The sequence below is a fragment of the Martes martes genome, assembly GCF_963455335.1.
Source record: "Martes martes genome assembly, chromosome: 1".
In the NCBI taxonomy this organism is placed as follows: domain Eukaryota; kingdom Metazoa; phylum Chordata; class Mammalia; order Carnivora; family Mustelidae; genus Martes; species Martes martes.
In genome coordinates this window covers 171,621,976-171,647,886 of record NC_137888.1, presented here as the reverse complement: position 1 = coordinate 171,647,886, position 25,911 = coordinate 171,621,976, and the positions used below count along the sequence as shown (strand labels likewise).

The 25,911-nt window shown below is 43.6% G+C and overlaps 1 protein-coding gene across 1 annotated transcript in view; it reads left to right on the top strand.

Moving 5' to 3' along the window:
- The window catches only part of ITPR1 (inositol 1,4,5-trisphosphate receptor type 1), a 335,828-nt gene that overhangs the window by 7,820 nt on the left and 302,097 nt on the right, over positions 1–25,911 (top strand). The window contains exons 3-4 of the mRNA XM_080801715.1: positions 14,635–14,742; positions 18,737–18,807. Coding sequence (XP_080657841.1) covers positions 14,651–14,742; positions 18,737–18,807 — 163 coding nt within the window. The 5' untranslated portion in view covers positions 14,635–14,650. The remainder of the gene's footprint in view (positions 1–14,634; positions 14,743–18,736; positions 18,808–25,911) is intronic.

Here is a 25,911-nt window from a genome sequence, read left to right as displayed (position 1 = left end):
CAGTGGATCCTGGATGTCCATCCAGTGGATGGAGGCTGGAGATGCTGATAAATAGCCACAGTACATCGCCTCGCCCTGCCACAACACGTAACTGTTCATTTCTCAGTAACAGCCATGCTACTGGTGAGAAACCCTTATACTAAGATGACAAATCGGTTTTTTTTTTTGTTAGTATCTTTATGAACTGGTGCATTTAAGCATATTTTATATGTTTCTCTTTGTGTAGCTATCCTTCTTGATGATCAAAATGTCCATTTTTGCTCAGCAAGAGAGGGGCTATTCAGATTGGTTCAAAAAACACAACCCTAGTAGTCTTTGATAGCTTTCTTGATTTTGATACGAATGTTCCAGGCTCATCGTCTATCTTTCTTATCCTAGACCTGGAATCAGCCTTTCCTCCAAGGAGCCATAGATCCTTTGAGTGGGAAATGGTGTTTAGAGACCTCTCCTCAGGGACCGAGAGGTATTCTTATTGTCCTCCTACAGGTCAGAAAACAAATCTAAATGAGGAAAACTTCCAACCTGAGTGCTTTCAGTGGAAGTATTTCCAAAATGTAATCAACATATCTTTGCCTTTTAAAGAAGCATTCTGAATGTACACAAAACTTTCCATTTTGGTATTGGTTATAATCTTAGTATACTGGTATCTTAATACAGTTGTTCTCCCCAGATGAGCAGGAACGGTATTCTTGTTCTGCACGCATGTTTTTCATACTGTATGGCACCCCATGATGAGGTCCCCAAATCATTTTAGTGGGCCTCCATCACAGCTTTTTAATGGAGTGGGGTAGAATAGAACACGTCAAAGCGTTGTTGTATGGGTACTTGGAAGGAACCGTGTACGTTGCAACAAACGCTCCCCTGCCCTTCTCTGTCTCTCTCACATACACAGTGAGCGTTGGGTTGTAAGTGTAGTATATTTCTTACTGTGGGTTGCAGTCCAAAGTTTGAGAAATGTTGTGTTACATTTTTATTCCTCCATATGTGGTCATCACACCAGCATCCCGGGCTTCCACAGTGAACTCATTAGAAATGTGGACTTGAAGGCCCCACCCCTGACCCACTGAATCAGAACCTGCCCTCTTAGCACAATCCCCGTGGGATCCATGCACGCTCGAAAGTATGAGAACCTCTCTACTGAACCCCCTGTGCTTTTTCAGGACTTGCCTTGTTTTTACGGCTATTTTTTCCTGGCTGGCTCTCACCTGTCAAAAGTGACCTTTGTACTTGCCCCTCGCAGTCTTTCCATTTTCAGTGAACTGGAAAGATAGGCGAAGTCACCCACTGAAGGTGAGCATGTAGGCCTGGCAGGACCCTTTTTGACATTTGGGGACTTTCATTTGGGGACTCTTTTATTGGCAGTTTCAGGTAGAGCTAGAAACCAAACAATACATGTAAAACCTGCTTAAGTCTGGGAAATCCCAGATATGAACAAGGCTGCGTTTTAATATGATGTTGTCACACTTTGAGCAAGTTAGGTTTTATAATGTTTTATGACCTGTCCACTTAGCAGAACCTGTGGACTGCTTGATAGAATGTTGCCTTTCAGAAAAAGATGGACATAAGGGGGGCGTCTGGGTGGCTGGTTCAGTTGAGCGTCTGCCTTTGGCTCAGGTCATAAACCCAGGATCCTGGGATCCAGTCCCTCATCGGGCTCCCTGCTCTGCAGAGAACCTGCTTCTCCCTCTCCATCTCCCTCTGCCTGCTTCTCTCCCTACTTGTGATTTTTCTCTCTCTGTCAAATAAATAAAATCTTAAAAAAAAAAAACAGAAAAAGATGGACATAAGAAAAAACATCACTTCACCTCCAAGCTTCTTGTTGTTTGTTTGCATTTCAAGAGGAGGTTTGTCTGGGAAGTGATTTTTGTCCTGCTATAACAGTTTCAAAATGTTACTGTGTGCATATTTCTGAAGAGAAAAAGCTGATGCAACACCTAGACATAGGGACGTTCACTTCTGTGCCTGTGACCGTGTCTGCTTCTGGTCTTTGCCCACATGCTTTCTGCCCTGCTGTCCCCATCCCATCTCTATCCACCTTGCCAGCTGGTGTTTCCAGCCTGAATCCTTCCTTCCTCTTCTGGAAAGCCTTTCCTGATCATTTGAAAATCTTTGTGATTTGAAACTCCCTAGCACTTTATATCTCTTTTCCTTGTGGGCTTTTTGATTTTTAACTTACAAATGCACCTGACAAATAGTTATGTGTCCACCAACCATTTGCCAAATGAAGTTACTTATCTCCATGTTTTGTTTCCCTTTGAAGGATGCAGGCTGCTTGTCGGGAAAATCTAATTTTTTGTACACCTGTCCTGATTAAATATTTCTTGAATTGGTGGTTTGCCTTGAAAAGGCCCTTTCGCTGTGGAAAGCAGAGTGAGGGTTGGCAGACACATGTCAAGCAGCTCCTTTTGGGAGCTTGGGAGATGTTGCTCAGAACGGTTCTTTGCAGGGCATGAGGCATGAGAAATTGTTGAGTGTTAATAAAAGGGAGTGTAGGTAATAAGCAGGTAGCGAAGGAAGCTGCCCTCAGGTTGTAATGGTATTGCCCTGCTGAACCGCAGGATGGGGCCTCCAGATGTCTGGGTGTTGACTGTCTCTTGGGTGTGGGCAAAACATGTCACATCTGTGCTTCTGTTTCCTCCTCTTTAGAATAGGTATAAAAATACCTGCTTTGGGTCATTGCTGCCAGGTTGTAGAAGAATACATGCTTGCAAAAGTCTTGCAAAACAAAGGCTCTGTCCTAGAGGAGTGGTTCTCAAGCAGCGGGGTGATTTTGCCTCGCAGGGACTCGTGCACCGTCTGGAGACTTCTTTGTCACAGCTGAGGGAGAATGGGTGCTCCTGGCATCTAGTCAGTAGAGGTCAGGGATGCTGCTAGACATCCTGGGATACACAGGATGTGTCCTCCACAACAAGGAATTGTCTGCCCCCAAAGGTCAGTAGCCCTGAGGTTGAGAAGCCCTGTTCTAGAGGGATTTTCCCAGACTGAGTGAGACTTTTCTTTCTCCGAGGATGTTAACCTTTGCTTTGCTGGTTTTGTTTGTTTGTTTGCTTGCTTTTTGTTTTTTTGTGGTTCAGGTTGTGAACAGAGGGGTGTCTCTTCAGGCTGGGGCCAACTTTAACTTTTTAGTAAAATAAATACCACTCCCCTTTCCCCTCATGCCCCAAGTACTGGCTTTGGTTTCTGGAGCCCCGTGGTCTATTAGCTTTGGCCAGTACATGGCTTTGTGGCCTACAAGAAGTCCTTCAGGCTTTTTTGTTGTTGTTTGCTCTTTCTGCCTATAAAATGAAGAATTTTAGCTAGATGATCTCTATCCACCAAATACAAAATGTTCTGACTGGCAACTTTGAACTTTGGATTGGCTTCTCTTATGTTGGCCTTGGAGGATAGGAAGCACGTGAGCCCACGTCAGAATTGACATCTTTTCTCTAAAATAACCGTGTAGATATTGTACCTGTTTGGAGGACAGGTTATTTAGTGGGCATGTTTGTGAAAAGGCAAGTAGGTTTATCTTTGTGCATGTGTATCTGTTGTGTGTCTAATGAGCAATATTCACACTAGAGATTGCTCTGACCCAAAGGTTTACAACTGCTGTTTCTGAGATGGTCATAGAGGGCCCTGCTTAAAGTTGAAACTTCTGAGTTGGTGACTTCCTTTGGGACTGTCTGAAAACGAAAGCAGAATGCAATTTTCTATCCTCCGAGAGAAGTGCTTTTTGCACAAGAATACATTATCTCTTGATGGGGACACTCTGCATTCCTGAGGTCCATCTGATGAACCACTAATTGAACAAGAAGGCAAGGAGGGGGCAGCATGTAAATGTGTATGGGGGTGGGGAGGGGGAAGCTGCCGGCCGGCCAATGTAAAAATACTGCATTGCTCATCCTCGTTTCACCATAAAGATGATATCGTCAAGAGTCTTTGCTCAAAGGAAGTTCCAGAATTAACTGTGAGAGTTCCTAGTCACAGAAGCAGAGACAGTTGTAAAGAGAACCTCTTTCCTTGTCTTGGAAGAATCAACCATAAATGTTGTAGGTTTTCTCTTCCCTGTATTTACAGCCATATTACCATATATGTACCTGGGTGACGGCATCTTAGGGAGGCTTGTGTAGAGGGAGTGTCCTTGGCCTCCAGCCAGGAGATTGATCAAATGCTGGCAACTCTTCCTTTTTCTGGGCACATTCTTGTCTTCCCTCTGAAAAGCCTTGTGGTTTATCTGGCTTTGCCTTCCAGGGGGCTGCTTGCCCTGAAAACGAAGTGTGGCTTTTTTGTGTTTGGTGGCAGCTTTGGCCCCCAGGTTTCATCTGTGTTTCCGGGGGACTAGCTGCTGATGGCCTCCTGAACCTCCAGGCGCTTTTAAGTCTTCACGCATGAGCCCTCCCTTTGCTGCCTAGTTTAAAGGAAGCCTTGATTTTATTCTTTTTCAACAATCATTTTCAAAGCAAGCAGCAATAAAACCAGCACTAAGTCTTTGTCAAAGGCCCTCTGTTTTTTAGGAGGTAGAGGTGATGTGGAATGCCAAGAAAGAACAGAGAAGACTGATGGATTTCCATTGGCTACATTTTTTAGCAGAAGAATCACTTTCCAAGTGCACTGTGCTTTGAGGCCAAGTGGCAAAACTCACTGACTGAAGGGTAGACCCAGAGGGACCTATGAAGGTGGGATCTAGTCATTCATTCTTCACCTGACTGTACTTTGGTAGCCTGGGCCTTCCTGGGAAAGTGGGGAGAACATTCTGCTGGAGTTGGCACTGATAAATTCAGATGAATGCATCTCACAGTGTGCTCCTTGTTTATATCCACTCGTCGTGTGGAATTGCTGGTTGATAGGGTTAATCCTCAACTAATTGTAAGCCCTCAAAAGTTTAGTAAGAGTAGTTTATGGGAGTTGAAAATACAGCGAGTTAGCCAATAAGAACAATCACAGCAAACAGAGGTGTTTGCAGTGTTTTACTTCCTATGAGCTAAGTAAGCCCATTATTTTCTTTTATACATTTAATCCTCAACACAACTGTATGAGGCAAGCTCTCATGATCCCCGTTCTGCGGATGAGGAGACTGAGTTCCAGAATGAGTAACTCAGTCAAGGTTGTAAACTCCCTGTCACACTTAGAATAAAAGGCAGACTTTTCACCCTGGCTTGGGAAGTCCCACTGGCCCTGGTTTCTCTCTTCTCTGACCTTATCCCACACTTTCTTCGTTTCCCATTAATGCTCCAGACGTTGTGGCTGGCTTTCTGTTTCTTGAACTTGCCAAGTTCTTTTCTGCCGTAGCGCCTTTGTCCTAGCTGTTGACTCTATCTAAAATGCTCTTCCGCCTGATTGTTTTGCATGACTGCCTCTGTCTTGACTTTCAGGTCTTAGCTTAAATGTCTAAGCTTGCACTCTCAGACCAGACAAAAGTAAGTTGTCACACGGTCATATCATCCAGTTTCAGTTCTCTGCCTAGTACTTAACTGCCTGATTTGTCTTGCCTGTCAACAAACTCTCTCCTTCACGAGAATACAGGTATCATGAGAACAGGGACCATGACTGTCTTCTTTTTACTTATATATTCTGCACACCTAGACTAGGGATAGCACATAGTAGGTATTCAATGATTGTGTTGAATAAAAAGGGGGTTTCAAATCAGGGGGGTCCTCTCTAAAGTCCTGCATGTTGTATGTTTTGTATTTAATCCTCTTCTGTCCAGTTTTTCATATTAATGCAGTATGAGTCCTAAGCCCAAAGCCAGTGCCAAACCAAAACTTAAAATTTATAGCATTTTTCAAACTTTTAGGTCTCAGGAATTTTTGACATGCTTAGAAATTACTGAGGACCCCACTGAACTTTAGTTGATGTGGGTATAACAGTCCATATTTATCTCATTAGAATTTAACACCGAGAGATGAACACTGAGACAACACACACACACAAAAATAAGCCAATCACACCATAATGCAGTAACATTTTGTGGGGAGGGAGGGGGCAGAGGGAGAGAGAGAATCCTTAGCCATCTCCACACTTAGTGCAGAGCCCAATGTGGGGCTTGACCTCAAGACCTTAAGATAGTGACCTGAGCTGAAACCAAGAGTTAACTTACTGAGCCACGCAGGTGCCCCAGTAACATTTTTTTAAATGAACAATAGCTGTATTTTCCAAAATAAAAACAAAAATTAGAGACTGGCATTGTTTTACACTATTGCAAATTGTTGGCAATCTGGCTTAATGGAAGATAGCTGGAGACGCATATCACATACTTGTTTCTGCCTTCAGTCTCTTGAGACAGCACATGTCTTGCAGCCTCTGGAAAACTCCATTGTCGTGTTGAGAGATGGAGTGAAAAGGTAAATAGTGCATTGGTATTATTATGAAAATAGGACTTTGAAGATCCTTTGAAAGGTTTTTGGGAGCCCCCAGTGGTTTCTGGGGTGTCATTGGGAGCCACTAGCCTGTAGGCTAGCTAGGTAATTTAAAGGCGAGTGGTAGTATGGAACAGGTAAGAGATGGAGAAGTTGAAGGCAATTGATTATTATTAATTGATTATCCCTAAGTCTGGATTTTGTTTAGAAATATATGCATGGGAAAAAAAAAAAGAAATATATGCATGGGGATGCATTTAAGCTGTTTCTGGGGGAAAGAAAGAAAAAGAAAAATTGCTTCCCGGTAAAGGACCTCCTGAATTGCAGAGGACACTGAAAACATGGAAGCTAGTGGTATTTGTCTTATGTTCATCTTTTTTAGATGTGTGAGATTATACCAAGCATTGTAGAAGTTCTGCAGTGGGATGGGTCATTAAAAAATAATAAATCTGGGTTCTTCTCCGTGTCTGAGAATAGTAGCTTCCCATATAACTCCCTTTATAGCTGTTACTCTACAACCTTACTTAGTTCTCCTTGTAGCTTTTGGACTCAGATGGTTATGTCCTCTAATAGATATTAGATTGTTTCAGTGCTTTATTGGTCTCTGGTTCTGTCACATTTGGTGTTAAAGACATCAAAGTAGAAGCTGTTAAAAATAGATGAGATATTCCCTGCTAGCCAACTGTTTCAGAAAGGGAAATGATTACAATTCAGGCCTCTGGGGAGTATTTTGAATGTCTTGAGTGATGTATGTAAGTTTGTCAAAGCTAAGATAATTGGGTGGTCAGATGCTGGAGAGCTTGGAGTTCAGGGAATGAATGGTGCATTGGGTGGGGGACAGGTGTGGCGGTGGAGGGGTCCTTAGTTCCCTACACCAGTGCTTGGAAGGACCCAATTTAAGGGCAGTGTCAGTGGGGCTCCCCCACCCCCCTGAATTACAGCCCCAAGGGCCAGTTGGCTTCATCTTAAATAAAGGAGACTTGCTTCTGTGTCAATAAAATCTTCCGGTCAGACTATTTGGGTCCCTGGCTTTGGGGTCCATTACCTAGTGTAAATAAAGCTTTTGATTTTCTCCTTTGCCTGTCTAGGATTACGTGATACCTTAGGTAACTTCTTGGTTAATGAAAGTGTTCTAATTTTGTCTCGTTTCAGGAGTTGCTAACTTTTAAATTCTGAATTGTGTGTAGGCGAGAATTGAGATTCTTTTTTTTTTTATAAAAATGAATATAATGCAATTAGTTCAGTGCCTACAGGAGAAATAGATGGGAAAAATTACAATAAGTGAGTTTTCTGCTACAGTCAAAGCTTTTAGCAAAAAGAAGAAAAAAATCAAAATCTGTCCCGATGCTTGAAATGAATATACTTGTTTTTCAGTGAGGCTGTGATTTAGCTCTCCTTAACACCAAAGTAGAAGAGGTTCTAAATATTGAATTATTTCTTTGAAGAGGTTTCCACCTTACCCCCTCCCTTTCTTCCACAGGGGCCTGGTTTGGTTGTTAGAAGTGGGAGTGGAGTTGAGGTCTGGTGGTCTTGGTGGGTTTGGGGGCCAACAATACCTTGGATGACCTGTCCAAGTATCACCCACCTCCTAGGCTTACAGAGCACTGAAACCTTTCTGGGACTTGTGTTTATTTGGATGTGTTTCCAACAGTGTTGACTAAGTAAGAAGCTTACGTCAAGTAAAAGAAGGACAAGTTATGGGCAGAAATGAGTGAAGGCTTTGGAGCTAGAAAAATGAACTTTTTCCACTTCAGTCTCATTCAGAAATACAAAAATAAGTATTTAGTAAGGGCCATATATTGGGCTGAGCACTTTGTGTGGATTATTTGTTTTACCCCTCAAAATGAGAGATAGGAAAAGTTCCCTTGTCCCCTTTTCTTTTAATCGGATAATAGAGCTGAAATTCAGAAAAGTTACGTCAGTTGCTTAAGCACGTGAAGCTGGAATTCAGATTCAGGGGTTCTGAGTCTATTTCTAGCCTTTTTGGACACACAGGGACTGGTCAGTGGGGTAGGGGTAGTTTCTGCCAGGGACAAAAGTTAGATAATTTTTTTCTGACTCCCAGATTTCTCATAGCAATCTCTTTTTTTATTATATTAATTATTTTTATTAACATATAATGTATATTTGCCCCAGGGGTCTCATAGCAATCTCTTGAAAGGGTCTAACAGCGCTCTGTTCTCTGTCCTTGCTCCAACAGTATAAACTTGATTTTCATTAGTTTTAGGAAAACAATCACCTAAAAATACTTTACATTCTTTTAGGTAATAGCTAACCCAAATCTGCTTGTCATGTCCAAGGCACTGGGATTCAGTAGGAAAGAATTCTGCTGTCATGTCCTCATGACTTGATAGTCTAGTGGTGAAGACAAGTTAATAAGCAAACCAGTGAATAAGCAATTTTTGGCTAGTGGTAATGCCCTGGGGTAATGAGGGTACCATGTGGAGAAGAATGTCAGGCAGCAGTTACAGGTTGTCTAAGGCACCTGGCACTTTGGGGGATCTGGAGAAAGTTCATCATGGACAGAGTGTAGAAGGCAGAGAGAGAGAGTACAGAGAGATGAGGAGGAGGAGGTAGGCAAGGACCAGATCATGAGGACTCCCAAGGAGATTTTGGAATGTTTTAAACAGGGGAATGACATGGTCTGATTATGTGTCTAAAATATCATGCTGGGGGCGGGGGGGGGGAGCGGACAAAAAAAGACAAGCTGGCTGCATGTGTAGAATAGATTTAGGGGCAAAGAAATATTCAGAGAGAGTCTTTATGCAGCCCGGTCAAGAAATGATCCTGGCTGGGATTTGGGTGGGGGCAGAAGAGTTCCAAAGAATTGGAGTATTCAAGAGATAGACTAAAACTTAAAATCAGTGAGATTTGATGCTCAGACTTCATTATTTGCTAAATATTTACCAGCACCTACCACCATGTGCTAGGCGTTGGTGATCGGAATAAAATGTTATATGAAACAGATCCCCAGACCAACCGATCTTGGCTTTAACTAGGATAGGGTTTGGGATAGGGAAGAGCATGAGCAAAGGTTCTGTGGCAGGGATAAGGAGAGGGAAGACGGGCAGTGCCACAGGCTTTGAGGTGGTAAATGACATGGGTAGGGAGAAAGAGAGATGGGGCAGACAGGTGAATTTTTTCTGGTACATCGAGATGCTGTTGGTATCCGGGAGCTGAATCCCAGAAGTTGTTGGCCATGAGGTACAGATTTAGGAATCAGAGAAGTCATAGGAGTCAGCAGAGGGGACAAGATGACCGGAGAGGGTGTAGAAAAGGCAATGAACAATATAGATTCTGAGAAAAGAGGTTTTGAGGACCAGTACCTCTGGTTTCTGTTCTTCAAGGATCTCTCTGACTTTGTGTGTTTTTATTCCCACCTTTCTTTGAGTAGACGCAAATGTCCCTTTTTGTTCTGCATTGCTCAGGAAGTGATTTCAGTGGACAGAGAACTGAAGCTGAGCCTGAGGGCAGCATGAGGCTCAGCAAAGCTGCTGCACTTCACAGAGGCAGTAATCCTTTTTCCTCTGCCTGGGTCAAGCCACTCTGGGACAATCCCATTTTAAGAGGTGCATCAGTGTGTCAGAGCAGTGGTGGGAGGTGGTGGGGATCCAGTAATAGCCTTCGGACATTGCACGCTTCCTTCCTGCAGGTGCTTAACTGAGTAGTTTGTATGCATGATCTTAGTGAACCTCCTGACAGTCTCGTGAGGGAGCTACTCTTATCCCCATTTATGGGTGGGGAAAGGGAGGTTTGGGAAGGTTACAGAACAGGCCTACGGTCCTATAGTGATGAGGTGGCAGAGCCAGAGCCCCCACTTCTGCCGGCCTTTGGGTGTGGAATGCTCTGAGGCCCGGCCGTGTCAGGAACCAGGGAGGTTGGTGATGCTCTCTGCCAACAGAAGCAAAGTCCTTAGGAGGTCTGAGAGCATTCACATTGTGAGAGGGTTCTGAGCATCATGGGACAGATCAGTAGCAAAAGTTCTGGGAGGGGGTTTCTGTGTGGGACGGGGTTGGGGTGTTGGGGGGGATGGGGGAGGGATGTTTTCTAACTGGGCTCTCTGAACCTGAAACCATCGCTTGAACCTTTGAACCCTGGAGTACTGCTGGATGTTTAAGCAGAAGCGAGGCCATCCATAGGAGACACGATGGGGGGCTTCCATTATTGGGGTAAGAGATGGAATTACATGTTGTATAGGTTGCCTCCAACCTTTATGATAAGATTCTGTATATTTGGAAAGCTCAGAGTGCTCTGAGGTTGGAATTGAGCATAATTCCATACAGTTGAGATTTTTCTTAATAGGTGAATTAGGGAGAATAATTATTTTAAAGTAAAATATATTGTCACAGATCATCTAGGAGTTCATTTGTTTGGATACCCACCTGACTTTTTTTTTTTAGATTTTATTTATTTATTTGAGAGAAAGCAAGCAGGAGCGGGGCTGAGGGGAAGGGGGAGGGGCAGAAGGAGAAGCAGACTCCCTGATGAACAAGGAGCCTGACGCAGGGCTCAATCCCAAGACCCTGAGATCATAACCTGAACCAGAGTCAGACACTCACCAACTGAGCCACCCAGGCACTGTCCCCCACCCCCAACCTGACTTTAAACAGAGGATCCTTTCTTTTGCTGGGTTTAAATTTTGAAGCCCTAGGATCTTCCTGAATTCCACTTCATCTCATTAAAAAATAATAAGTAGCATTAAGAAGTGAAAGTCTACCAGTCTCTGAACGAAGCACTTTACACGTACTTTTTCATCTGTTCCTTACAACAATCCCCATAGTTATGCGTTATCCTCATTTTCCAGATGAAACAAAAGCAGAGAAGTTTAAGTGGGCTGGATGGCAGTGTTGAGCTAATCATCATCATAACTGGCACCCAGAGAGAAGTTTGGATCCCCTGAGCTGATCCCCTGAGCCTTCTCATAGATGTTGTGGGACCAGCGCCAAGTTTATTAGCAAAGAGCCCTGGGTGTCGATACAGAGTTTGACGTCTCAGCGTCAGGCAGACGGCAGGTTGGCCCTGGCTGTTTTTGTACTGGGGGGGTCCTCAGTCATTGTGTGGACAACATGGGAACACCGGGTCCAGCTGTGAGACGTTGGCCAGCACAAATGGTCCAGGATCCGATAAAGAGACAGGTTCTCCCACCCTGTTCCAAACAACAGGAAGTCTTCTAAAAAATTGCTCCCAGGCCCATCACACACTGGCTGATTTTCCACCTCCTCCCCTCCAGGCTCCAGAGGCCTGTTCTCTTCACTTTCCAGGCCTTTGTTTTTCCTTCCATGATGGCTGGTGATGGCCCCAGGACCTCTCCTCCCTCTCTCCCTTGTCCTCATCCTCTTTTCCACTTAACTAATGGTAGGTGAGAGGAGAACTCCAGAGCTTCCAGCCAGACTAGCAGGGCTTCTGCCCAGTCCGTTTAGAGGGGACTTATGTCTTGAGACCCTTGGGAAAGAACTACACCCCCCCCCTCCCATTTTCAGTTGTTTCTTTAAAACTGGGACCTCTGGCAGATTGCCCATTTAAGGATCATTAACTTTGGAGGATGTCCTGATTGTTTTCTGGGAAAAAATGTAAAATATGACTAAAATTTATAATTTAGTTGTCTACTTAATAAACATGGTCAGGAAGAAGGTTAATTTCTTTTTTTCTGACTTAACCCAAGTGTTATGTGGCCATGGTGGAAAATTAGAAAGTAGAAATTCTACTTTCTACCAAAGTAGAAAAAGGAGGAAATAGAATTGTGCATAACACAGAAAATCCGGTCTTTGTAATCTTATCACCCAGAAAATAAGGATGGTTGACATTTTAGTCCGTGTTCCGAGGGTCATTGTTGATGAGAAGCTCTGCTTAAGAGTCAGGTCGACCTGGGTTACAACCCTGCCTTGGGCATCTTCCCCTCTGTGTATCTTGGTTTCCCCAACAATGAAATGAGAAAAATAGCAGTACCCGTGAGGATTTCAGTAAGAGAACATTTGTAAGGGTCTTAGCACAATGGGGGGCATGATGATGCTTGATGAAAGTTAGTTATCGTTATTAGAAATGGTAACCCTGCAGGGCTGTGCTAGAGAAGCACTGGGTCTAGACATCTGTGTCAGCGGTCAGCCGTGGGCACTGAGTTCATCACTCCAGCACTGAGTTGTGTCTGCTGCTTTCCATGCAGGGCCTGGGATCTTTCGGTCAGCTAACCAGGTGGTGAGGAAAGTTGAGAAAACTAGGGTCACGCTGCTGTTTCCTGGCCTGGTCTCCACTAGGGCTGAATGGTCCAAAGGACAGAGTTAGTCACGCTAGACGAGGCCCTCCCCACGGAACATGTGCCTGAGCTCCTGTATCCAGCACTCACCTGTGTCCTTCCTGGAGGCCCGAGTGTGAAGACACCAATTTGGTGTGACTCCAAATTCGAACAGAACTTATTTTCCAAAAATCAGTCCCAGAATTATGTTGACTTCCTGGCCCTTTATGATAAGTCTTGTAAATATAAGCATATAAGGGAAATATTAGTGCCCTTAGTGTTTTTCATTTGTGCCATTTTTTTTGGATGTTGTTTAAAACATGAGTTTGCCTTTGGGCATTTAGGAAGAAATGACAAAATGATAGACGATTCTGGAGCATGGAACTTGGCTGGCAAATTGTCCCTCTGTGCATGATTTGTGTGTCTATAGATGCTGACTATTTTGTTTGAGAATGTGTTCTCCTGTGCTGTCTTTCTCTAGGTAGAAGTTCAGGTTCAGTGAAATGGTCTTTGTCTTGCCAGGTCTGGGTTGTTTGGAGGGATTGGTTTTTTCCTTGTAGATTCTCACAAGCAGTGAACTGAGGCTCATTTTCAGTTCCTTTTCAGCACCTGGTAAGTAGGAGACATGGTTCCCTAGCTTTCCTGATGATCATTGCTGCACAATTTTAATGGAAAGCAAACTTGGTGCCCAGAAAGCAATTTCAGGAGAGAACACTTTTCCATGCTGTTAGAACTCTTGTGGCTTTGCAGGTGAATGATTTCTAGGCAGAACTTGAGCAAAGACATTGGAAAAGATTTTTAAGGGGCTCTGGGTTTGGAGGAGAGATCCTGGGAAGACCTGGTTTATCCTGTGCGTCTACACCAGATGCCCGATGAAGCCATGGGGAGTTAGCTGGGGTCCATACCCACACACTATCTTCCCACATAACCGAGCTTGGTGTTTTTTTATTTTTATGTGTGTATGTATATCTGTCTGTTTTTGAGAGGAGGAGTGGCCAAGGGGGAGAGAGAGAATCTTAAGCAGGCTTCAGGCCCAACACAGAGCCTGATGCAGGGCTCAGTCTTGGACCCTGAGATCATGACCTGAGCCAAAATCAAGTTAGAGGTTTAACTGACTGAGCCACCCAAGCGCCCCTAAGCTTGTTTTTTAAAGGTCAAATTCATTTAACTATTTAAAAATTAGTTTTTAACTATTTAAATGGACTCCCACTTCTCAATATTAATGGCCCTCAGGAAAGCTATTCCTATGAGTCATGTCAGTATTTTTGTTGATACTTGTGTGTGTGTGTATGTGTATGTAATGATTTCTGGGCTGTGGAGAGATTTCCTGGAACTTACGAGCCCTTTCTAGGACTGCCCCAAACTAGCCACTTGTATTCCTGAGGGGGGTTCTCACCCGGCCTAAGCTGCATTATTCTTCCTGCACTGACATGGTTTGAACCAGGTGCTAAGATCCTTTCTCCCCCTGCAAGTGTTTGGGTGAAGGAGAAGGAGGAAAGAAATGGAAACAACATTTCGATGAAGTGGGTACAGTTGTTGAATTCTTAAAAGGCCACTAGAGCTTTGCGGTATTTGTTACTAGGTTTCCTTTTATTAATTTTGTTGCTTTGGTACCTCAGCAGAGGCACTGCCAGACCCAAGTTTTACACCAGGTGTTTCCTTCTGCCTTCACATTGCCTGAGGCAGATTGAGTATGTTAATATTTTATAAGTCAGACTTTCCAACTCCTTAATCACTGCAAAGTTGTTGGCTGACTTCCCTGCAGTCTTTAGATTCGCTATTCATTATCGAGGGTCCTCACTTTGCAGAATCGGATTTGGGTGTGGTTGTGTTAGAAACCAGCATTATTGTGGTTGGAATATCCTGAAATAAATGATATATGGAAAAAAATGTTGTTGCATATGTCCTTGCTTGGCTCGTTTAAGTGCCTGCCTGTCACACACTCATTTAAATTTGACTTTTAAGTAGGGCGCTTTGGAAAATTGAGCTAAGCCAACTCTCAGTGACTTTTTTTCCCCCCTCCAAGCATTTCTTTCCCTCTAATAATGTTGCATATTTTACTTTGTCTAGGCTTTTCGAGAAAGACATGTCTGACAAGATGTCTAGTTTCCTACACATTGGAGACATTTGTTCTCTGTATGCGGAAGGATCGACAAATGGATTTATTAGCACCTTGGGGTAAGAGCACCTGATTTCTTGTGTGGCAGGATTTCTTTAATACCTCTTAATGCCGGCTTAAAAATGGATTTTTCTGAGATAAGAATGTTACCATTTGATGAGGCTTTTCCAGGGGCAGTTGGAATCATGATACCAAATGTCATGTTAGCCAAGTTTACCTCTGACACAAAAATATTGTTTTCTTGGAAGTCCTGGAAGAGTAAAATCTCATTAATTAGGACTCTTGTAATTCAAAATTTATTATAATTTCCTATTCCTTATATAAGGGGGGAGAGTACAAAGTCTATGGGATAAAATTTTAGGATTATTTTTTACAGACCCTCAAAGAAGTGCTTTTTAACTTTCATAAAAGCTCTTATTTTCATATGCTGACTTGTTTGTCATTTAAGGAAAGACCAGAACTTCTCAGATGCTTATCTCTTCTTTGAAGCAGAACCTTGCCGATTTTAAATTGCAATGTGCATTTGAAAGTTACATATTACACAAAGTTCTGTAAATCAGATTTTTGTTCTTTTGTGCTGTCTTCAATTTTTACCCAACTTTTAAGAGAGTAAGTACATTCCACAATGTCTTTATTTGATTATCTTCTCCCTTCTCCTTCTCTCATTGTCCAGAAGAGGAAAGGAGAAGTGAAATAGCCCCAAATGCAGAAAAAAGCAGAATGGAGAATCAAGATGGTTAACTCCAGAAGGCGTAGGAATGGTCTAGATTGTCTTTGTGTAGAAAGGAGGAGTTAGGCCCTGGGGTGGAATTGTTGAATTTGGCAGGAGCTGATCTCAAATTGGGGAGAGGAAAGCCAACAGCTTCCCTAAGAACCTAATTCTTAGAGCAGCCAGAGCCTTTCTTTTAATCAAAGCTATTATTTAAAGCATGCTTGGTCTCTGGTATTTGTGCAGAATGAGTACTCTCGGGCTCTCATTCAGGTCACTCCAGCTGCAAGGAGCAAATTATTTCAGATATAGAAGTATAGCTTAATTAAACTTCATTGCATAAAAATTTTGTTTTCAAAAGTCAACTGATAAAAAGCAGTCATCCGTGACTCTGATCCCTAAATCCAGTAACTGTTTCTCAGTCCTTATCTTTTTTTTTTTTTTTAAACCTGTCTACACTAAAGACCCACTCTTCATAATTTATCTTCCGTGGGTTTTGGCAAAGAGGCCCTTTGCTGCTCGTGCCTCTCTGATTGTCCCTTTTTTTCTTCTTGGCTGATTCCTTCCTTTTCCTTTCCCTCCTGTTGGAATCCTCCATCCTCTTGCTTTTCAGCAGGTAAAGCAATGGTAATAAATAGCAGAGGTCACCACTTCTGTGAGTCCTGTGGATGTGTACAACACTGTGCTAAGGAATGTCCACACATAATGCCTTGAATTCCCAAACACATCTGCATAGTGAGTACCATCGTTTTTGCTCTTCATGAAGGCAAAGCCTCTGAACTTCAGAGAGGTGCGGTCACCTGCCCCAGATTCCACAGCTGTGGGTACTCCAGACTCCAGGACCAGTGCTCCTAGTTGCCCTTGGCAGGGTCGACTTTCCATTCCCCACCTTTTCTGACCATCCATCTCTGGCAGAATTGGCTCACCAGCCTCCTCAGTGCCCACACTTCTTACCTGGCTGCCTTGTGAAACCTCAACCCCACCTTATGCCTCATCTTTTCTCTGGGGCCCTGATTTCTTGTCATAGTGCCATTGCCCCTGCAGTGCTTACGTCCAGTCTGTAGCTGAGCCCACTTGTGGCAGCCCCTGAAATCTTCCACGCTGCCTTGCTTTTCATCCTCCTCTTCCATAGCATCCGTTCTTAGAATCCCTATCAGGTACAAATTCTTTGCTTTATAAGAGTTTTCCTCAAGTATTAGAACAAATTATTATTGTTATTTTTTTAAACAAATTATTGATAAGGTCCCCACCCCTGCCCCCACTTTTTCCTTAATGTGCAGATGGTCAGTTTTGAATTTTGGGCTCGAATACTTACCTCAGAGGAATATTCCCTTGGTTCAAAATGGACTTGGAAACTAAAGTGTAGCTTCTTTTTCCTTTTAATATTTTTGACATTTATGGAGCACCCATTGTGAATGACAGCGAGTGACCACCCTTTTTTTGCGGAACTTGGCACCCAGCTCCCCAGGCACATTCCATTTGTATAGATGGCGGTTACCTCCCCAGTGGCTTTATTGACTCCTTGAGCTTCAGAGCTTGAGCCGGACCTTGGAGAGCCGTGTGCATGCACATGTGTATCAGAGGCGTGCTTCTGAATCACCCGAGGAACATGTTAAAAATCAAAGTTCTTGGGCCCCATCCTGGAACACAGCTTTGAGAGGCCTGGGGATGAGGGGGACCTGGTATCAGGAAGTCTGAGGAACATCACCCTACTTGAGACTCCTTGAGACCAACTCTATAATTTTATAGATACAAGAACTGAGACCAGGAGGAATGAAATGATGTAATCATCGTCAAGCTGCTCATAGGCGGCAACGTGCCATCTACAATTCATTTGTCTTTTGGGCTAGGCTGGGGCCCTTTCTCTTACCCCTCGTCCTTGAGAACTTGCTAAGTACTTAACCTAGCACTGTATTGGATTCCAAGGCACTCCCCCACTTCACATACTCTGATAGCTCTAGTGGCATTACTATATTTACATTCACAAGGGCTCCAAGTGGGAGTTTTCGGTATGCACATTCTGTTCTTGACTTTTTGCATAAAAACTCGTGCCATTGACCACATTCTTCCTCTTCTTGAGGGAGAGAGATCTTGTGTATTATACCCAAAGGCAGCAAGGTGCTGGTGGGTTACTCTCGCCGCTTTGATTCACACCAAACACAAACACATAACTGAGCACCTAGCCTGGGCAGGAAAATGTACCAGCTGTAGGCATCTTTTGGGCCACAAAGCAGGCAGCTCTGTGCCCCTTGGAAGCTCTTAGCCTACTGCACCATTTGTGCTTCTCCAATGAGGTGAGGAAGATAGGAGGAGAGGCAGGGAATTCCAGCTCAGGGGGAGCGCCTTCATGGAGAAGATGGGGGCTCTGAATCAGTCTGGAAAGACAGGCCAGACTTTAGCAGGTGAAACAGACTTTTGGAGGAAGGGGTGATAAGAGTAAAGGCGAACTATTTAATGGTGCCTTGCCTTTGGAATAAAGAGCAACACAAACTAATAGAAGAAACCCTGGAAAACTGAAGTGTATGAGCTGGCAGCAAGTTCTGTGGTCACTTGGCAAATGACCAATACCAGTTTTAGGAACTTGGATAAGTCATTTAAACTTCTCAGCCTCAATTTCCTCATCTGTTCCAAAAAATACGTTATTTTAAATCTGTTCTAAAAGAATTGTACATGTCAGTTTGGTTAGTCTGAACTTCTAAGTACTGGGTCTGTATATAAATTGGGGCTGGTCATTTATTTATAACTTTTTGCACTTTCCCTACCTCCATATCAATTTCCAGTAGTTCCATATGACTCTCTCTGCCAGCAGCTTCTCAGATGGCCTCAGGCACTGTTAGTTCCCGGCTGTATTTTGTTCTTCTTTCTCTTATAGCCCCTAGGTTATATTCTTCTTTTTTAGTTTGCTTTTGTGGCTCTCACACTAGCCTTGTGCTCCCTCGGGGCAGGGCCTGGTTCATATTCATCCTCACATCACAGGGCCTGGTACTCTGCCTGGCACAAATGGACCCCTCAGCTACCATAAGCTGAATGCCCTCACCCCTTGCTACGCTTCCCGACTTCAGCATTTTTTCATGTTTTGCTCAAATCCATCATGGATGTGGTTAAGGGAAAAGAGCCACAGAAAACAGTAGGTTAATGTGTGCGTTGCAGGAGAAGAACTGGGGCTTTTGGATTAGGTGTAGCTCCCTGTATGGGAAGCCTCTAGTGTAAATAGCTTCCTGGCAGGGGAACGTGGCCATCCAAGTTTTGTATAGGAACAGCACTGGATATTCAATTTTTGCATCGTGCTTAGGTTTTATTTTCTTAGACTTGGCTTGATAGAGCATTTTTCCTTGTCTTCACAGCCTGGTTGACGATCGTTGTGTTGTCCAGCCAGAAGCTGGGGACCTTAATAATCCACCCAAGAAATTCAGAGGTAAGTTGATGTCCTTCTTGGAGCGGGTACCTCCCTCATTCAAGTGTATTGCTGTGTATGTGTGTATGTATGCACGTGCACACGTACTCACACATGTGTGTGTTTAATAAGCAATTGTAGGTTTACTTACATTTTTTACAGTGTGATTTGAAGTCCAAGCTTTGTGACCTTTTGAAAATGTATAAATAAGCTCAGCGTGAAGATTGGAATAGCCTTTCATTAGAGCCTTCATTTGGATATTACATACGTGTTGATCAGTGCAAACTCAGCCTAAACCCTTACATTTGTGTAACTCTGTCCCTAAACAAACAGGATTTATGGATCTCATCACAAGGAACATGTTACTGCAGCCAATCTCACTGTGCCTTTGGGGGCTCTGGTATTCTTAGATGCTTCCACCTGGAAGAAGAAGATGTCTGTTACTGCACTTAGTTTTTGTTAAAAGATCTAGTCAGGACACCCTTCCTACCAGTAGCTTCCCACTACTGGTTTTCTTTCTAGGTCTCTTATATTTGGTATCTTCCTCTGAAGGTAGTTTAGTTTATCCCAGAAGGTGCTTAAAATATAGTTGGGATGTTAAGAGGATAAATGTTTTGTTTTTCTTCTTAGCTTTTCTGGTTTGTAGTTCTCAACTCCAGCTGCATAGAATTATCTGAGGGAGATTAAAAATCAAACAGATACTCAGGGCCCCACTCCAGACCAATCAAATGAATCTCTCGAGGTTGGGACCTGGGCACTGGCATTTTTTTTTAAGCTTCCCAAGTGATTTTTTTTAAAATATTGAGTTGGGGTTGAGAACCCATTGAGTTAGGATTTGACTCATGGCCTCAGTCCCAGAGGGCTCCCACCTTGCCATTTTTCAGTTACATCATTTGAGTGATAAGTTCTTATTGTTAATTGATGTAGAAACCGTTTGACTTTTTTGATAAAAGCTAAAGGAATTAGAATAAAATAGAAGGCAGACATTCAGATGGAGAGAAGCCATTTAGAAGATGTTTGGTGTTGGACTGCATCCAGTTGGCATGAGACTATCAAGAGAATATTTTCACCTGGGAGGTGGTGAGGGGGACTGTCGAAAAAGAAAATTGTTGCCATAAGCCCTGTGTGACAGGATCCTGAGCAGCTGTGGCCCCTGAGACCTTTTCTTTCCAATCCTTCCTCCATGGCTTTTTCCAAAACAGAATCCCAAATGCAGCAGAAATAAAAGATTGGATCTAATAACTTTAATCCAGGCAGTGACTTACAGAATTAATTCTCTCTGCTGAATAATAAAATATGCCTCAGTTTATCTTCTAACAGGGCCAATATCAGTAGACTCTGTGCCTGGTGCTGTGCTAAGCATTCTGCATACATTCTTAGCGCATGGGTTCCTATGTCCACCCTTGGGAGGGGATTGAGGTCCTCAAAGTCTGTGGTTAAGTGTCTTGCCTGAGGTCACACAGCTGGTGATGGATGGAGTAGGAGCTGTGGGTCTCAACTTTGGCTAAAATCACCTGGGGGACTTGGAAAAATACTGATGTTGAAGTTCCACCCTCAAGGATGGTCATTTAATTTAACATTGTTGGTTTCCTTTCTTCTTCTTCTTATTCTAAAAGCTTCCCAGGTGATTCTCCTGTATAGCCAAGGTCAAGCACCCCTGCTCATAGGGCCTGGCCTGTCAACTCCTGGCTTTATTACTTAGGGGTGAGCTGGGTGGGGTGTGGCTTTTGCAGCTGGAGCCAAGTGGAAGGTACTCTTTGCTTGGGTCCAGTGTGAGCACTTACCCCATTCTGCCCATAGGCCCGCTAGTTGAGAAAGGAACCTGGGAAAGGTGTTCATGCCCTGTGCAAAGTGAACTAGTGGCTATTTGAATATGGGTTTAGAATGTTAAAATAAATGGGACCATAGCAAGGGGAAGTCAGAAGACGTACATGTTTTCCTGGTACTAGGGTCAAAGTGCCTGGTGCTTTGATAAATATCTGATGGCCGATTGAAGGGACTGTTTCAGATAAAAGTGACAGTCTGATAGAGGCTGATTGGAAAGAACCAAACTTTGTTTATGGCCCGGCCTGGTTCTACAGGTGGTCACATGACTGTGTCCTGATCTATGTTGACTGCTTGTCCTCATAAAGAAAGGTTTCTAGGTTGTGAGGTGCTTTGCACTTGTGGAAAAATCTGGTTCCAAACAAACTCTGCTGCAGGTTTTGCAAATGTAGGTCAGGACTGCCTGGATTCCTCGTGCCGCACCCGAGGCTCTCGGCTGGCAGGTGAGGGGCCCAGGCAGAGGACCGCAAAGATCTCTCCCTTGGAATCCGGGCAGTGAGGATTTAAACACTTTGCTAAGCAGCCCTTCAGTTCTAGTGTAGCATTCCTTGAAAAAAAAATTTTTTTTTTTTTCTAACGTGAAGAAACTGATTTCTCTTTTGGAAGAGATTATTGCCTTTCCAAATACAAGTGATTTTGAAGTTGAAGTAATTTTGATGTTTAGAAATTGTGCATAGGGCAGTTGGACAATTTGGAGGCATTTCTAGTCCATTTCCTTGCCGTGCCATTACACCCTGGAGTTTAACAAACACATATGGAAAAGTGAGATGCTGGCAAGCGGCCGGCTAGGATGATGGAGTCTTTATCTGAGCAATCAGCAGAGCTACATTTAGTCATTTGGGTTTGTTGTTGCTTCCATTGTTTCCTTGCCAACTTATTTCCTATATTGAGAACCATCATAACCTGTTCTTAAGTAAATGGAAACCAAAGGCATATTTATGTAATGCTCCCTGTGGCTTCTGACTTGGTGTTTTTCATTTTGTGAGCTCCTCTTGAAACCTGCCACTGTCATGGCTAATAGCATAGGCCCTGGGACTGGGCTTTCTGGGTTCAAATCCAAATTCTTAGCTGTGTGACCCTGGACAAATTGCTTAACCTCTGTGAAGCTTGTTTTTCTCGTCTGTGAAATGGGAAATGATGTTAGTTGCTACCTCATAAGGTTCCTGGGACGATGAAATGTGTGTTTCAAATTCAGTACTGAGGGAGCCTGGCCTTTGGTTCAGGACTCAGTAAGCCTTAGTCCTGTCTTTTCATTGCCAGTACTCAGCACAGAGGCTTATACTCCTAAAAGGTGGCAGAAGGGAATCCTGTACATGAATCCTTTAGTGATATGAGAGTATTGTTTCTCATTTTTGTGTTTAATGCTTTTGTGGGTAGGGGTGTGCATAGGGACCCAAAGGCCTAGATTTGAGTCCGGCATTCCCAGGTGCAAGCTAAGTGGCCTTGATAGATTAATTTTTCTGAGCTTGCTTCCTCACCCATAAAATGGGGGGAAAGAATTCCTTCTTTGTAAGTACCTTATTTGTAAAGGTAATAGAATTGAAAATATGGCTAAAGAGCCTAATAGAGTATGTAGTTGGTACACAAGACCTGGTCAGTGACTGGTAACTGTTATTTTCCCCAGTAGATGCAAAAGAGTAAAAGTCTTGAACACACTTGCTTCTTTCTGATGGGTAAAAGTCCATTGCCAAGTGAATTGGGTTTTTTTTGGTGATTCCCTTGAATGTATCTTCTGCCCTGGACTTCATCTATAGGAAGGAGAGATTGGATGAACACCTGGTTCACTTAAGCCAAGTCTCCTTCATTGTCCACATGAATTTTGGACAGTGACCCCTGTGCTCTAGGTGATGACAAGAGCAGCGATGTAGTCTAACTCAGTCGCTTTAGTCCTTTAGCTAGTGTGGTACCATTTGGAAGCATCAGTGTCCATGGCAGGTAAGGCACAATCTCTCTTCTCCCTGATTTGTGCTGGCTTTGCTCATAATCTTGAAAGAAGAAGGAAGACAGACATCAGATTGAAACCGGCAATAGAAACGTTGTGGTTACGGAATTCCTTCCTCAGATGATGATTTCCTCTTCCATCCCCACCCGTCCCTTCCCCCTACTAAATATAACAGCATCTTCTATAAAGAAAAGAAGGAAATTAACTACCAGTCTTGTTTTGATCCCAGAAACTTTGCTGTTTTTTTTTTTTTTTTTTAACTTTGCTGTTTTAAATGCTACTTCTAGGAGTGTTGGAGGAGACACAAGGCCTGGGGCTTTTGGGAATTACGGTCAGCATTAGTGTTGAACATGCCATTTGTTGTGTAATCTGCTTTTTCAGACTGGGGCAACGGTCAAGTTCTTATCCTCAAAACTTCATCTTCTCCATTCAGTTCAAGAGGCCAATCTTGGCCCCAGGTTTTTTGTTTGTTTGTTTGTTTATCTTAGATGCTACCATATCAATGTGAGTAAAGAGTGAGAAGTTTTTAACTTTGCAGGAACCTCTTAGTTTCAGAAGAAAAGTTGTTTGCAAGGAAACTCAGCTTAACACAGGGAGAAGTTTGGGCAGGGAAAGGTGAGGACAAAGGAAGCATTCTGAGATCATTCCATGGTTTATATGAATTGGGGCAGAGGTCAGAGATCAGGCTGAGAGTGTGAATGTTCTAGGCATTTTCCTTGTCCTGTGTTTCTTTCTTCCCCCAGTCAAGTTGCTTTCAAGGAAAATAACCCACTCAGCTAAAGTGTCATGAAAATGGGTGTTAAGCTCAGGGGACATTGAAGCCCTACTACGTCCTAGCTGTTGGCCTTGCTGATGAGAGGGGACAAGATGAGTTACACGGTCCCCCTTGCTTTCAGGAGTGTTGGGGTTTTATGGAGAAACAGACCCACATTATAAATAATAGGAGCCAACACGAAGAGATCATCTGCTTTGTGCTGAGCACTTCCCATGGATTATCTCTTTTAATCCATGTAACCTACCCATGAGGTGAGCTACGGATGTTCCCATGATGCAGTTGAGGGAAAGGGTGCTCTTAGAAATTGAGTGACTTGCCCATAGTCTGTTGACTGTCACTTAGAATGATTATCATTCATTCCACAAACATTATCAGACGCCTCCTGTGTGCCAGCTGTTTAGAGTCCCAGGAGGAAAGGCACATTCTCAGGGAGGTCAATGCCAATGCACAGTTGACATCTTTGAGAAAGTTGTCTAGAGTAAGTTGTTGTTCACACTGCAGCTGTTTATATGCAAGCAGAGGCAAAGCATATGAAATGTCTTTCTACAAAGTGTTAAAATTGCCCCTCTGGTCTGTCGTTTGCTGGGGCGGAGTACATGGTGATACTTCTCATGTGCATTCTCTCGTTCAGCTTGGCAGCACCTCCTCAGCCCAGGGTGCCTGGGGCCTTTTGGCTGATATGGGTTGAACATCTGGCCCAGTGTCTTATGACCTGTGAGTGTTAGAGGGAGGCCAGAACCCTCTTCCAAAGGCCTGGGAGCAGTGCTCTTACTCTTCTGTGCCCTCTGGTCCCTTTTCCACTCAGCACAAGGGTTTCTTCAGGCTGTGACCCCTGTCACTTCCAGTCTCTAAATGCAAGTGGGCCAAGTTACTGCTTTTCTTCTGCTGTCTGCTGAAGCTCTTAACTTGGAGTTAGGACCATGTAAATGTGGAAGAAAGCCAAACGGGAAGGTGAAAGCCCTGGATCCTTTTGACTTAATGCGTTTTAACTACCCCCAAGATGGTCCGTGGGCTACACAGTGTGTTACCTACAACTTGAGTCCTCTTTGTAGTGGGCGTGAAGGTCTGGACCAGTATAACCGCGTCTCTGGGTGTCTCCAAGTTGACTGACAACTCCTGATTGCTCAGCAAGTGTCTTGCTTAGAACAATGCCAGCCCGGAGTCACAGTCTCAGGATGACACTGGGAAGAAGCAGCGTATGTTGCTTGGCTACGACAAATTTGGACCTAAAGCTCTTGTGCCCTTGTCACTTTCACTGCGATTTTCCTCCCTCCCAGAGTGCTTGCACTATGTTGGCCCACCTATTAGGGGTCTTGTGGACTTAGTTAGGTGTCTTGGTTGCGAAAAAGAGGTTTCACATTCCAGGCAAGCTCTTGCACACCCAGCAGCTTCTAAAGGGGTCTCAAATAAGAGTGGTATTTTTCACGGTTGGGGGGATAAGAAGTATTTGAGTACCTACAGCCTACTTACCTGATCATTGGCTTGCTTGTGTTTAGGTTGAAGTAGGCAGTGGTTCTTAGCCCATGTGGGAGAACTGCTAAGGCTGGAGTGAAGAGCACCACCTGACCTGAGAGCCAATGTCCAGCCCAGTGTCTGCTGCCAACTGCTACAATACCTTGGGGGAGTCATTCCATCTCTTGAGGCCTCAGTTTCCCTACCTGTTAAGTGAAATGTAGGCAAAGTAACTTCCTAGATCCCTTGAAGCTTTGTGACCGGTGCCAGAAACAGACCAGTTAACATTTCACGAGAGAGCATTGATGTTCAGGAGTCTCGTGCTGTCCAGATGTAGGTTTTTTTTTTTTTTTTTTGAAGATTTTATTTATATATTTGACAGAGATCTCAAGTAGATGGAGAGGCAGGCAGAGAGAGAGAGGAGGAAGCAGACTCCCTGCTGAGCAGGCAGCCCGATATGGGGCTCGATCCCAGGACCCTGGGATCTTGACCTGAGCTGAAGGTAGAGGCTTTAACCCACTGAGCCACCCAGGTGCCCCCAGATGTAGGTTTTTATTTCTTTGGGATTACAGATCTTCTTGGTCAAGATAAGACCAATGAATGGAAACAGCTAGGCCTTACTCTGAGGCCAGATGGGGACATAGCCAGGTCTTGGGTTGCAAAAGTGTCTGGCCTAGGATGACCATAACAAACTCACTGGTTTAGCTTTCTTTCAAATCACCCTCCTTTGCTGTACATTGTCTTAATTGTTGCTAGGCAACAGTCTTTTTTTTTTTTTTTTCCTTTTGGCAAAGCATTGAAGGGATGAACCCATATCTTAGTTTTAAATACCCACATGCAAAGGGGAGGGCCTAACTTAAAATTTGTTTGTTCTTTTGATTCCAATCCATGACAGGCCTCTCACAGTGGGGGTAAAGGACTTAGTTTCTGCTTGTCTTGTTAAATAAGGCAGAAAAATCCATCTGTTTTAGGTGCTTGTTAAGGATACACTTTGAAGCACATTAAAGGTTTTATGTGTGGTTGTGCGTGCGTGCAGCTGCTTTGGAGAAAGTCTCTTTTAACTTTGTGTTCACAAAATCAATTCAAATTTAATAAAAAGATTAGTAGGTTTTTTTATAATCATCATTTCAGA